The sequence below is a fragment of the Pseudoliparis swirei genome, chromosome 9 (genome assembly GCF_029220125.1).
Source record: "Pseudoliparis swirei isolate HS2019 ecotype Mariana Trench chromosome 9, NWPU_hadal_v1, whole genome shotgun sequence".
In the NCBI taxonomy this organism is placed as follows: domain Eukaryota; kingdom Metazoa; phylum Chordata; class Actinopteri; order Perciformes; family Liparidae; genus Pseudoliparis; species Pseudoliparis swirei.
Genome location: NC_079396.1, coordinates 18,978,343 through 18,991,533, shown reverse-complemented (window position 1 = coordinate 18,991,533; position 13,191 = coordinate 18,978,343). Strand labels below are relative to the sequence as shown.

At 43.1% G+C, this 13,191-nt stretch overlaps 1 protein-coding gene across 2 annotated transcripts; it reads right to left on the bottom strand.

Annotated features, from left to right (window-relative positions):
• Window positions 1–987: 987 nt before the first annotated feature.
• Window positions 988–7,995, bottom strand: znf217 (zinc finger protein 217). Of its 2 annotated transcripts, none has more exons than XM_056423046.1 (5): window positions 7,921–7,995; window positions 4,651–6,029; window positions 4,336–4,443; window positions 2,808–4,193; window positions 988–2,674 (listed from the first exon to the last, which is right to left on the bottom strand). In XM_056423046.1, exons 2-5 carry the CDS (start codon window positions 5,975–5,977, stop codon window positions 2,562–2,564), a joined length of 2,934 nt encoding a protein of 977 aa, XP_056279021.1. In that variant the 5' UTR covers window positions 5,978–6,029; window positions 7,921–7,995; the 3' UTR covers window positions 988–2,561. The 2 variants fall into 2 exon arrangements, with proteins under 2 accessions (XP_056279021.1, XP_056279020.1); XM_056423045.1 differs by having other exon boundaries at window positions 7,767–7,967.
• Window positions 7,996–13,191: the final 5,196 nt, after the last annotated feature.

Below are 13,191 nucleotides of genomic sequence, written 5' to 3'. Positions count from 1 at the left end.
AGGATATGACCAAACTTCTCTCAGAAAGCTTTCTTTTTCAAGGAGTAAATGCCCACTGAATCACAAAGCAGGTGTGTTGCCTTTGACTGCGTACAGGCTCAACCTGTGTGGCATCAGCAATTAGGGTGTGGCCACAGGCACAGCTTTCAGCATTTCACTCTCAAAAGGAGCAGTACAAGCCGTTGGATTTTTTTCTGTGTGGAGAAGTGTACTTTTCCAGACAGATGTGTGTAATTTACTCTGCTCAATGTCAAGGCGAATAAATACTCCGGTATTTTGAATTATACTTTTGTCATTGTATGTCCAACCTGGCCAATGATCCGACTTCTAACTGCGCTCCATACTGCATGTAGGTCTGCTATTCAGACTGAACACATCTGAAAACAGAATATGACTATCTAGACTTTGTAAATACTGCCCTCTATTGGTCAATATGGATCATTGATGGGGAAAATGCAAGATACACCATTCTTTAGTCAAATGTAAATTATTCCATACACTTTCAATGTTTTCTTTGTGCAAAGGATTGGTGGTGGAGTGAGGCTGATGCATGTAGACTAAATATTTTCCTGTTGGGAACTGAAGATAAGCTTTACTCTAAAAAAAAAAAAAAAAAGACGTTACTGTAATAGCATCGATAATATAGTCAGTTGACTGAAATCTTAAATCCAGAGCAAGGACCTGTGGATGAGTGGCTGTGTGAAAACAACCCAATTCTGAAATATAAATCAGATCCAGACTCCGTAAAGTTGTAAACATGTGCTCAGTACAGATAAATAGATCAAATACAACCATAAAATGACTTGACAATTCACTAAGTTCAGCTCGAGGTATGTGTGACCTCTATACCTTGGAGAAGTCCAAAAATAAAAGACAGGTGTGTCCAATCTCACAGAACCTATTAGTTTCAATAGTCCCTCGAACATCTGTGCTCTGTAGCGAGCGCACTGTGGGTGGCCGGAGCAGACAGCGAGGCAACACAACACGCAGCTTTTCGTCTCACTTTATTATTGAAACGTGTCATACAAATCTCAAACAATATTTTCATTCTTTACATAAAGTACACAAGTAATGTGAATACCAAAACCTCCCTCCTCCCAAAAAAAAAAAGAAATAACTTAACCCCAGCCTTTCAAGTGGCAAAAATACTAAATTACACAATAGCCAAACGGCTCATGAATGAGTTAACCTGAGACTTTGTTCACAGTGTGTAATTAATCGAGCCATTACTCAACATAGCTGTATTTTTTCTCTCCAAACTACAGTGTTGCAACATCTAAAAAAGACCACTTGATGACCAGCTGGGACCGACTGCTGCCACTTGAAACTAAAGCACCATTTCAAGACTCTGCGTCGTAAAGCAAACCTCCTGAAAGTGACTAAATGTGCAGTCTAAATAATACAGCAGGACCATTTAACACACAAACACACCTTGTGAAATCTGGCACGCGGTACAGCTCATGGATTTAAGGCACCGCTAACGCAGAGGATAGCCATTTGCCGTTTCAAAAAGGACAAATAATAACCAGGAGAGCCGTTCTGTCTAAAACTGGGCTTGTCGATACCAAGTATGTCACAGAACTCCTCGGCCTGACAGTTAATCATGTGCCGTCGGCCGATGTGGCCTCGGCGGTAGTTCTTCTGTACCTCACAAGTTGGTTTTATGTGGTGCCTGACAAGCACCCCGACACCCGGAAAACACATGTCCGTCTAGTTATACTACAAAACATCTGTCTCTAGTGGATAGACAGCTGGGTGCGGAGGCTCAGCTGACATGAGGGCTACAGCAGCTTTACAATATCAACAGCATGTGGAGCGCAACATGAGGTAGACCGCTTTAACAAACACGGGACGGGTTGCTGTTGCCCGTTTGTAAACCACCGAGTCTCAAGCATTATACTTATTTATTAACAAACAAAAAAATCCCCAACTTTCAGTGCCTTGAAAAAGGGTAAAATAGAATAGTGCTTCATTACTGCCTGGACTTCAACAGTAAGTGAACAAAGCAGCAAATCTCTGAGACACATTTTAAGTTTTTTGCTTTATATAATTTATATGTACTGAAAGCTTACAGGTATCTTTAAGTTATCCCACATACAAAGTTTACCGTCATGTCACAGACACTTACAGATATCTGAGCATTGGTGTGGGTCAAATACGGAGCAAGCAACAGTTCTGAATGGAAACAAATGTCACGGTGCACACCAGAGAAATAACATTTCCAAAAGAGAGCCGATACACCTTTTCATTCAAAAAAGAAAGAAATGGGGGTGAAAAAACATTTATGCAATGCAGTTTCCCTCGATTGAAAAAATATGAAATTCTTTAATCTGAATATTGACCAAATTCATCCAAGAAATTCTCCAAAATAAGGGAGCAGTAACGTTCAAATCGAGAGAGAAGAAAAATATACTTTACGTTTTCAAATATGACTCGGTTCGTTTCTTATCAAGTACCAGGTCAATTATTCTGGTCAGGGTTTGAAAATCAGGAGGAAAAAAAGGAAGCACTAATTGTCTGTCCTTCACAAAATATGTTTCAACCTCTACCTCGGTGAAACTTTAGGTATTTTTGTCAGTGGTCCCGTAGCGTTGATTAGGGAAAGGGCCCGACGGGTCTCTCCTCTGAAGGTTGGACAGGGTGGGTAAGTGTTGGTACAGCACAGTTCTGCCCCCTGAGAACACATAGCTCATGTTAACTCTACAAACTGCCAGGATATGCAGATATTACGTAGCAGAGTTAGAATCCGAAGAAGAAAAACAACCTGCTTTGTGTGTGAAGCGCTCCTGGACCAGTTAGCTACATACCTGCTCTTGGGTTGGCCAGTCCTCCATGACCCGGGTTGACTGGTGAGCCATGGTAGAGAGACGCCAGGTCACTAGGCGTGTAGGAGCGCAGCAGGTTCATCATGCTCCACTCGGAGTCCAAGCCTCCCCCAATAGCCGCCGAAGACGTCAAAGAACCCAAGGCGTCAGACACGGCGGACGGACACGACATTTGGGACGCGGTTTTCACGCTCCTCCCCGTGAGGAGCAGCCTGTTGGAGGCGTTCCCTGCCGGGCCTCTGAAGCCAGGCTTCTCGCCGGCGTCGGCCTCCCGGCCTTTTGGAAGCGCGTACTTCAATCTCTTGCCTGAGGGCTCGCCAAAGTCCATCTGGGGGAGGCTCCCGAATCGGGTCGACAGGCACAGCCTGGCGGCGTCCGCGTGCCAAATGACGCCGCTCCTCGCCGGGTAACTCCTCTCGCCGATCCCCACTCTGTCCGGGGGGCCGGGTCGCTCCATGGCGTACTTGCTCGCCGTGTTGGACTTCCTCATGAGATCCGTATACCTGGAGGATTCCTGAGTGGGACGCGTGTCGACGTTTGGTGCGCAACGCACCGGGGTCTCTTCGACAACATCGTGTGCGGCGGGCGTGTGGCCGGGGGACCGCTTCGGAACATGCGCTGCTTTAACAGGCGTCTTTTCTTCTGGTTTTGCAGGCTGGGGGGGCGGGGACTTGGTCCGACGTGGGTGGCGGCGGTCGAGCATCGTAAGCGGACCGACATCTTTTCCTTCGAGCGCGGGGGGGCAACCTGTGAAACGTTTCTCTTTCAAATTACCAAAGCCGTTCTTTTTTGCGTTGTCCGACTGCTCTTTGTGCGTGAGCTTCTTGTGCATCATCAGAACCTCGGGGTACATGGTTTTATACGGACAAAACGAACAGCTGATTGGAATCAACGCTATTCTGGGTTCCGCACTGGCGGGGATGGAGAGCGACACTTTTAGGGACAGATTTAACGGGGCCTCAGAGTTCTCGTCTTTTATCTCCTCCATTTCCATCTTCAGGTTAACAGGTTTGGGGCACTCGATGACTCCATCGGCAGTCGGGGAGGAGGCAGACGGGGCAATTAATTTACCATACTCGGCATTGATCTGTGCGGGTGGTTGGCCAAGCTTGCTACTACTGCTATCAAATCTGTCCACTGGGGTTCCATTGGTGCACGATCGGGTTGCAGGGACCCAAAGTTTGGATCTATTTGGAGCAGGAGTGTCATTGTCATTTGCGTGTTTTCGAGGAGAGGGCACCGAAGGCGCAGGTCTGCTGGGAATGTCAACGAAGGGTTTGTCCTTGTGACGCCGATCCAGGTGGTATTTCAGCGACGTCTTCTGGGCTGCGGCGTAGTCGCAGTAAGCGCACTTGAATGGTTTTTCACCTGAAACCGACAAGCGGTACAGCTAAGTATACACACAGTTTAAAATATAAAAGCCACATAATGTGTGTATACAGTACAGTTAATGTAGGCAGCAGTCTCATATTCAGAAATAATTCATTCAAGCCAAATGTGTCGTAAATACCTGTGTGAGTCCTGAGATGAACTGTGAGGTAATAGCTTGACCGGAAGGACTTGGCACAGTAACTGCATGCTTTCGATCGGACTTTTGATCGGTCAAAGCCATCTTCGCCTTTTGAAAGACACAAAATAATGAATTAATACACAGCAGGGAAAAGGACAATTTAAAAATCACAAAAACGCACATGTAATCATCCCCTCTCATCAGCAGAGGGAGCACTTGGCAACAGAGTTTTCTTTGCATGGAACACATATCTTTCAACTTCTGCATCACAAGTAAGACGGAGCGAAGCGGGAGAGGACCGAGCGCCACGTTTACCTGGAGCCAGGTTTTCCGTCGATGCCGCTTCCTCGAGGCCCTCCTCACAGCCCTCCTCCGTCTGCTCAATGGAGCCAGCTCTCGACAACTTCCCATCGACGGAGGAAGTCGGACTCTCTTCGCCGCCTCTCTCACGCTTGTGGACCCTGGAGTGGAGAACCAACTGGTGGTAGGTCCTGAAGGTTCTCTGACATTCATGACAAGTGGTTGGCCTTTCTTTGACCTTGTTTTTTTGCATTAGAGACCGCCGCTGCGGGGCTGTGTTTTCCACGACAGTCGGCTGCTGAGGCTTGAGCTCTCTCCCGAGGATCGGTTTTGTCGCCTTGTCTCCTTGTCCCTCGGCCCAAATGTGACTCAACTCCTCCTTATCAGAGCTGCATTCTTCATTGTCTGTGCTGGCCTCCTGGCCAATGTCTTTAATATTATTAGGACCGACTGCTATCTTGCCCTTCGTAGCAAGTTGCCAGGCTTGGTATGTGTTGAAGGGATCCAGCTGAGGAATCCATTTTGATGATCTTGCAAGTTGCAAACTTTTTCCTGTAGATCGAGGCATAAGGTTTAGGCCGTGGAGAAATGATTCCTGCCCGGCAGAGGATTCAGTAGTGACATCCATTTTCTCCTCGTCTGTATCTTTGCCTGGCTCCGCCTCTCGATTATGAACTTGACTATGTTCCGCCAAACTGTCATGGTCGGGGAAGAAAAAGCCACACACCATGCACATCTTGTAAACAGTGACGACTGGTTCTGGAGCATGGACTTGGACGATGTCGTTGACTGTGACGGGGATCTCCAGATCTTGCTGGGCTTTTCCCTTTGCTCCCGATTTAACATGCATTTTCATGTGATTCTTGAGGAACCACGGCTCTCGAAACCGACGACCACAGACACTGCAGCAGTAAGTGAAGTAGTCCTTGTGCTTCCTCGTGTGGGTCTCCAGCTCAGTGGCATCATGTGACACCTGACCACACACAATACAGCTGTGAACCTCTTCTTTATCTTCGGGGAAGTTGCTCGGTTTGGGCCACGGTCGCTCTCCTGGGATCCGGAACTCGGCTTCAACTCTGAGCACGGCCGGTTCAAAGAAAGTCGTGGGGTGCTGCGTCAATACGTGCGGTCCCAGCTCATCCTGATGAGTAAAAGTCTGATCACAGAACATACACGACAGTGGTGCGCTTCCTCCGGATTGCAACACAGCCTTTTCTGAGTAAATGGTGTGCGGTGTCATGCTACAGCCGGGTCCAGGAACACTTGCATTGTTACAAATAAGAATATCTTGGGCAAGTCCATCTGGGCTCTCCACAAACTGAGGCAGCGAGTGAGTCGGCATCGTCCTCTGAAGGTGGAGCAACAACGCTGTAGATTCTGTCCAGATTCGGAACCTGGAAACAGTGGAGAAAGAGTGATTAGGTTTTGCTGAATGTCAGAACAGAAAACAGGTAACAGCTACCTAACGTGAGATAAAGATCGGCTCAAAAGCACACCACTGAAACAGGAAATGTATCTTTTTTTGCAATCAACTGCTTAGACAACTAATTTCCTCTCTCTACAGGCCATTATTAAAACATAAAGACAATAAACAATGTTTTCCTCACTATTTCTTAATATGTATATAAACATTAGTTTGTGAGCAATCAACCAGAGAATGTGGCATACTTGATATCATACTAACTTAATAGGGTTACTCTGAAGGCATTGGTTTAGTCATTCAAGCTCACATTTAAATAGGTTATTGTTCACAACAAAGATTAATTTGGATGCTTCGTTGTTTTAGAGAAAACAATAATAGTCACTATTAAAATGTTAAAACAATACACAGGAGTTAAATAAGAAACACATATTAAAATACCACAACATTAAACAATGACTGTAATATTCAGCAGTCTTCTGGACAACTTTCAACTTCACCACCATCTTGTTTCAAAGACCACACAATGAATTGAGTCTCCAGACAGTTTGACGGACTTTGTTTGAGAGGCACAACAAATAACAGCAGACACCTTTCATATATATATATATATATATATATATATATATATATATAAACCCGTTTGTATGTTATACCATACTGCAATCCTTGTCTGCCTTGCTGACTCACATTTATAGGGTGTGCTCCAGGCATTTAACTTCTTGTTTTACTACTTTTGTTTCGTGACCACTAGGACTACCGTGGTCACAGTAGCTCTCTGTGTGTATAAGGAACCATCACACTGGTTTCACTGGCACAAGGGTGGAGTGACTGGACAAGCAAGTTCAAAGACTCGAAGTTTATACAAGTTAAAGAGCAGACTGGGACAACAGCAAAGCAACACTGTGGAGTACATACTTTGTCTTTGTTTCCATTTCCCCAAATACATGAATCGCGGCTGGGCAATATAGTAGATAAGTCAACACCCTCTTTTTCCCCTCAGTAATAAACCCTCGACGCAAATACCCAATTGTACTACTTGTTGCTTAACTTTGCATTAATTAGTTCGTCTTAACGACCGTTTGATTTAATCCAGGTGGGCACATGCAACCGCAGATAATGACCCAGTGGGATTGTTTTTCCTGAAGCACGCGCACGCTTTGTTGAGGCAGCGTGCACGTCAGCCACTTTGTTATTCAAGAGAGTGCAGCTCTCGTTACAATTAACGTTAGTTTGCTCGCGAGGAGGCGGAAGGGTGCTCAAAGTTATCGTTAACCGTTTAGTCAAGTTAAATTGACCAAAGTTAATGCGGCTGCTAAACTTAGTTGTTATTACGTGTCTATCTGCGTATAATAAGCACAACACGAGGACTCGAGTTACTTGTTCTTGAACATCATTCATGTTGCTGGCTCATCAGAAGATTCATGAAGCTAACGTTCACCACAGTAACTCCACCGCACGATAACGTCCACTTGATGACAACAGTTGAGCTCAAATCAACAACCCCACGCTCGTGTACTTACGTTGCTGCTTATTGATTTTTGTTTTGTTTAACGCCCGTTTATAAAAACTCAACCCCCCCCCCCCCCCCCGGTAAATTAAATGTAACTTAACAATACGTTAACGTCGCAGCGGGATGTTCCAACGATGCTAACGTCGCAAAACTAACACTTTCTGTCGTCTCGACTTCAACCAAACTGTAGAAACTCACCAAACAATACCTTCCCACGGAGAATTTCCGGATTAATAATGACAGATACTACGAACGAGTGAGTTCGGGAGCGAGCGAAGCAGTTCGTGTGAGTTGCTTCTTCATTTCGCTCACGAAGCGCGTTCACCGCCGCCGCTGCTGGTGGACAGCTCACCTATTCAATTGTTTGAATGTGAATCATATTTGTTCTACTTGGCGAGTCCTCACTGTGCAGCTGTTGAATTCTGACGCGCGCGCTCTCGCTCTCTCGCTCTCTTTCTCTCTCTCTCTCCAGCGATACTCAAGGGGGAAGATGGAGCGCGTGCACGGCAACCCCCAAAAACCAATAGGGCAGTCACGTGGTCGCGAATAAGAGATACAAGGATTTACACAATTTAAAAAAAAAAAAAAAAAAAAAACAGGGCTTACATTTACAGAAACATATATATACTACCACGTTTGAATGACATATTTCCAAGAGATATCTACTTACCAATCACGTGAACAGGTTTGACAGTCTGGTATTTAATCACCGTCGTGTTTTGTATGTGTGTGTGTGTGTGTGTGTTTTTAAACACAGGTTAAAAATCTTTCACACACACAACCTAATATTGTGTTTTTCTTCCCGTGTTTACGTCGTTAACTTTGGGCTCGTCTGTATACGACTCATAATAGCGTATAAATGTCACTTTAGTCGATGTAAAGTGTCACAGAGTGCGTCCCTTGTGCTGATTAGAGCCAGAGGCGACACAACAACAACTGTTTCATATGTAGTCCTAATGCTGCACTGAACCTAAAGAAGCAGCCCTTCTTCCACACTCGCGTCATGCATCAGCCACCATGTGGAGATGGGGGAGGGGTGCCTCAAACTTTTTCAGTTACATGAGTTTTTTTTGGGGGGGTTTGTTGCAGAAGCAGATTGGTTGACTCATGAAACAATTCAGCTTCTTCCCATTTATAAAACATACTAAAATAATTCAAAGCATTTTGCTGTCACCTAAACATACATATGATAGAGCCATATACTTAATAAAAATGTATAATGTTTGAATCTTTAAAAAAAAAAAAGGGGATGCTTTCTCCTATTAAAATAGGACATATCTAAATATATGATGCTATGTTCTATTTATCATAATGCTAATACTCAATATAACAGGGATTATGGAGAATAAGTATTTCGTTCTTTAAGAACAACACACTGGTTTCTATGAGATAAAGACCATCACCTACAGTAGCACCCACTGGCTAATGTGAAGTTGAGTAACAGCCCCTCCTCCACCCTGAAACGAAAGAGACACCAGGCATTGATGATAGCTTACGTCCATACAATGTACAATCAATGAGGATATTCAGTATACTTCAGTGTACACTCATTATTGAGACACACATACACCCTCCCATCTGTGACGACGCAATGTCTGAAAGGAAAAAAAACATTATTAGTAACCACTTTCAGCTTGGGAACAGTGAACAAAGGCTGTCTCTCAGATTAGGCTGGGTGGTTGCCTTATCCTCCCATATAGACTATTATAGTGTTTTGTCTATATATAAAAAGTTGCTTTGCAATCGTCATTACCAAACAGGTCAGACCAATCCAGTGTTTTCTATCTAAGAACATCACAAGTAGATCTGCAGGTTTAGCAAGCAGAGTTCACTAAATGCAGTAATGAATGTGGTTATTGTGTACGTGCCAGATGCCAATAAAGAGACTTTATGCCTTATCACATGTTAGCTTGTGTTGTATACAGTGAAAACAATTTCAATGTTTATATTATCTTGGCTTCAATAAGTCATATGTTCTCTGAGTACCTGGCAGTACAAACTAAAACATCCTGTATGTGTTTAGGGCTCAATAGCTTACATGAGCTTCCCTAAATAAAAATATTTTTGTCCCCCCTGCAATACCCTGATTCATGTTTTGGTATCCTTGCTTCACCCTGAGATCCTGTTACACAAACAAGTCTAGTATGTTAATCAAAGGCACCACATGTGACACATAGAGGCCTCCCGCTCATTTCCTATTGTTCTCTGGCCACAAAAGCTCTGTGAAAGGCGATCAATCTGGAGAAGCAGTCTGATGCCTCCGGATGATGAGATTACCACAAGGTGTTATAGCCCATCATAAAAAACAACAACCTGTGAAGTGGTGGAAGTTTGCGTTTAATCAGACAGATATCCTTTAATTGGATGACAATTTTATCATAAATTATATATTCCCATTCATTAATTAGCTGTTTCCCCCCTCCCGAGCAGTAATTACCGCAACAAGTATGCAAACATTGTTTACTTTTTACAGATTTAATTAACTTTGTCATATTGTTTGACTTTATGCTAATGAAATTTATCTTGCACAATTTTGCTCAAACTCTTTGTTACAGATTGTATCTTTCAACAACAACAACAACACAAACATACATGTGTGCATTGGAACCGAAAGCAGTGCATTTTATGTGTACGTGCCAGAATGAATGAATAATGATGTGTTCAGAAGACATCCTGATAGGAACTGGACGGGCGAATGGAGAAAGGCTGCGGTGGCTTCTTTTTGTCTCGGTGTGTCAGGAGCAGCTGACGACATTGTTCTCTTCCAGATTCACAGCCTGCCTTCTTGCATAATCCTGGTGTCGCTCCTGAGAGACACTGATAATATATAATCTCCTTCCTCACCCCTATGTTTATTCAGTGCAACCAGCTGTTGTGTTTTTGATCATCAGGGAAATTTCATCAGTCACCAAAAGCATTCCTTTTCAGAGCTCTGCACATGTTTGAAATATTTGTGCATCTTTCTTGAGGGGACATTGAAAAAAGGTTCAGAGTTCGCTGTTTAACTTTGTTTGACTGAAAGACATTTCTTTATCCCATGGTGACCTATATGGACATAATTAATCATATTAAACAAAATAAAAGAATATATTGTAAGGGGATACATTACTCTAGTCAATATTCAATAGTTACTTAACCATTATTATTTTAATAAACATGGCTAAAACTTTTTGATGTTCTCTCTGTTACTGCTTGAAATAGTCATATTGAACTCATTCCAAAACTAGTATACTGGTATAATGATTCTTCTGACCTGTATCCCCTCTCAAATATTAACTACAAAGACTTGGAACAGTCCCTTAAATACAAAGGGTTTTTTGTTTTTCAAAAACAAGATCAGTCCAAACTGTCGGTAGTTACAACTCAAATACTTCATCATGCCAATCCAGACACATATCCATAAGCCTAATACCTACAATATGTTGGGTTATCTCCACCATAGTCCATAATAAAAAAACATGGATCAGAAATCCATTTTGACCGATATCTTCCATCATCATACTGTTTCTGTAGCAGCACAGCAGATGATGTTTTGGGCACCATTCCTCTTACAATTCAATGTAGTGTTTATCTTCACAGTGCGGCTGTGTTTCTATTTACCTGCTAAACCCTTTTCATGGACCATACCAAATACAAAAAAAGGAAATGGAAGCTTTTAATCTCAACATTTGACTTAAAAATATGTCTTCTTTTAGTTGACCATATCATCTGTCAGTGACGGTGAAGACATTATCTCATCATTGATTGCAATATTAAGCAAATGTTCCAACACAACAACATGGAATAATAGGGACATTACAGTCATTTAAAGCATTTGTGGTATCATACAGACACCCTTTGTCTCTCCAGCAGGATGTAACATTCCCCTGAAAAGAACCCTCAAAAACCGACCCTAAAAGTCCCTTTCAGAGCATCTGCATTAGAATGCCTCCCCAGCACACAAACACACACACCGTGCCTCCAGGACTTGTTGATTCCCTCTGGGCTAAAGTGACTGACACTGGCCTGTAGAAGATCGCTGCCATCATTTTTTCCAGAATTTGCAATTACTGTCTTTCCCACTGGTCCCTGGAATTGTGTCACCCTAATGTTTCCTCACAGAACCGACCTGTTACTAGCGAGCCGGGCCGCGCCGCACATTATGCTGACAGCAGGCCTCCTGTCAGGCCTCCCTGCCCACTGTTCCCTTGTTCCGTCCCCCCTCCCCTCCGAGTTTGGTGCATTCACACAGTCACCTCCATTGTCCCGGGATGAACTGCAGCAACATGGTGGTCAAGCAGATCTTATGCGCTGTGTCCAATCTTTATACCCTGTTAAACCCTTACCTGTAACCGTTTCCATTCCAATAAGACACCCAGCTCATCTTTGTCTGTGATTGTACACAGAAGCGATTGACCAGACAGAAAAGCCTTCCCTTTAAACATTACACTGCATGCAAGGCAGTGGTTCTCAAACTTTTTATGTCACGCCCCACTTGGGAGGAAGAAATATGTTTGTGCCCCAACAAAATTGTAACTAAATGGTCCACGCTGAATTTTTATTGATTTAATTACTTTGCAGGACTCCTCCATCTGTGCTTTTTCAAATATTCAAATAAAGAAAATTGCAATCACTTTTAATTAAACCAGATTGCACCATCAGACAAAAGCAATGTAAATAAAGTTGTGCAAAACATAAATAATATTTGGTAAATAGCTTATTGTGGCTGCAATTAACATTTGCACTTGATATATTTTCAAGATAATAATAATAAGTGCAACCTGTGAAAAACTAAACTAAACAAATTCAAATATTTGGCAATAAAGAGTTGTACACTAAATATATTTTCAAAACAATAACGTGCTAAACAAAATTAGTGTAGATATGTGTGAGCCATCAAGTTGTATCAGTATTAGTTCAAATTCACTCAGATTCTCAAAGGAATCAATATTCTTGAGTCTCTTGACACATCTCAGCTTCAGTGAAACCTGATCTGGTCTGCAGCTGAGGGAGCTGCTGCTCTCTGACTTGTAGATGAAGATTTAATTCATTCATCTTTCCAAATATGTCACTGAGATAGGCCAATTACATCAGAAATGATACATCAGCTAACTTAATAATTATAATTAAATTAATAAATTTGACTCCAAAAAGAATATACACGTGTAACGTTACAGAGATAGAATAAATGATACACTGAGTCCACCTCCTTTTTGCAGAATAGTGAGCGTGGATAATATGTGTACCATTTTAATTGTATTGCACTGTCCTGTATGACACATGTCATCATATGACGGATGTTTCGTGTCTCTGAGCTCAGAGACTCGACAACGTTTCCTCGTGAGAGCCACTGAGCTTCATGTGAAACAGCTGAAGGCTCGGTCTCCTCACAGAGTGAACACAGTGGTGCTTTCAGGGACCACGCTGACAAGCCTCGGTCAAAACCTCGTGTAGTTCACGGCACATCTATCGCTTCTCTGTTTATGACAGTGTCCATTGCACATTTGGAGAGACACTCTTGATCAGCGCCTGCATTCCTTTTCCCTGCCATGGTTTGCGCACCATCTGTGACGTCGAGGTCGCGCATGCGCAAGCGTAACCTGTTAACGCGGTAACGGTAACGTAAATATTTACACGCACTTTT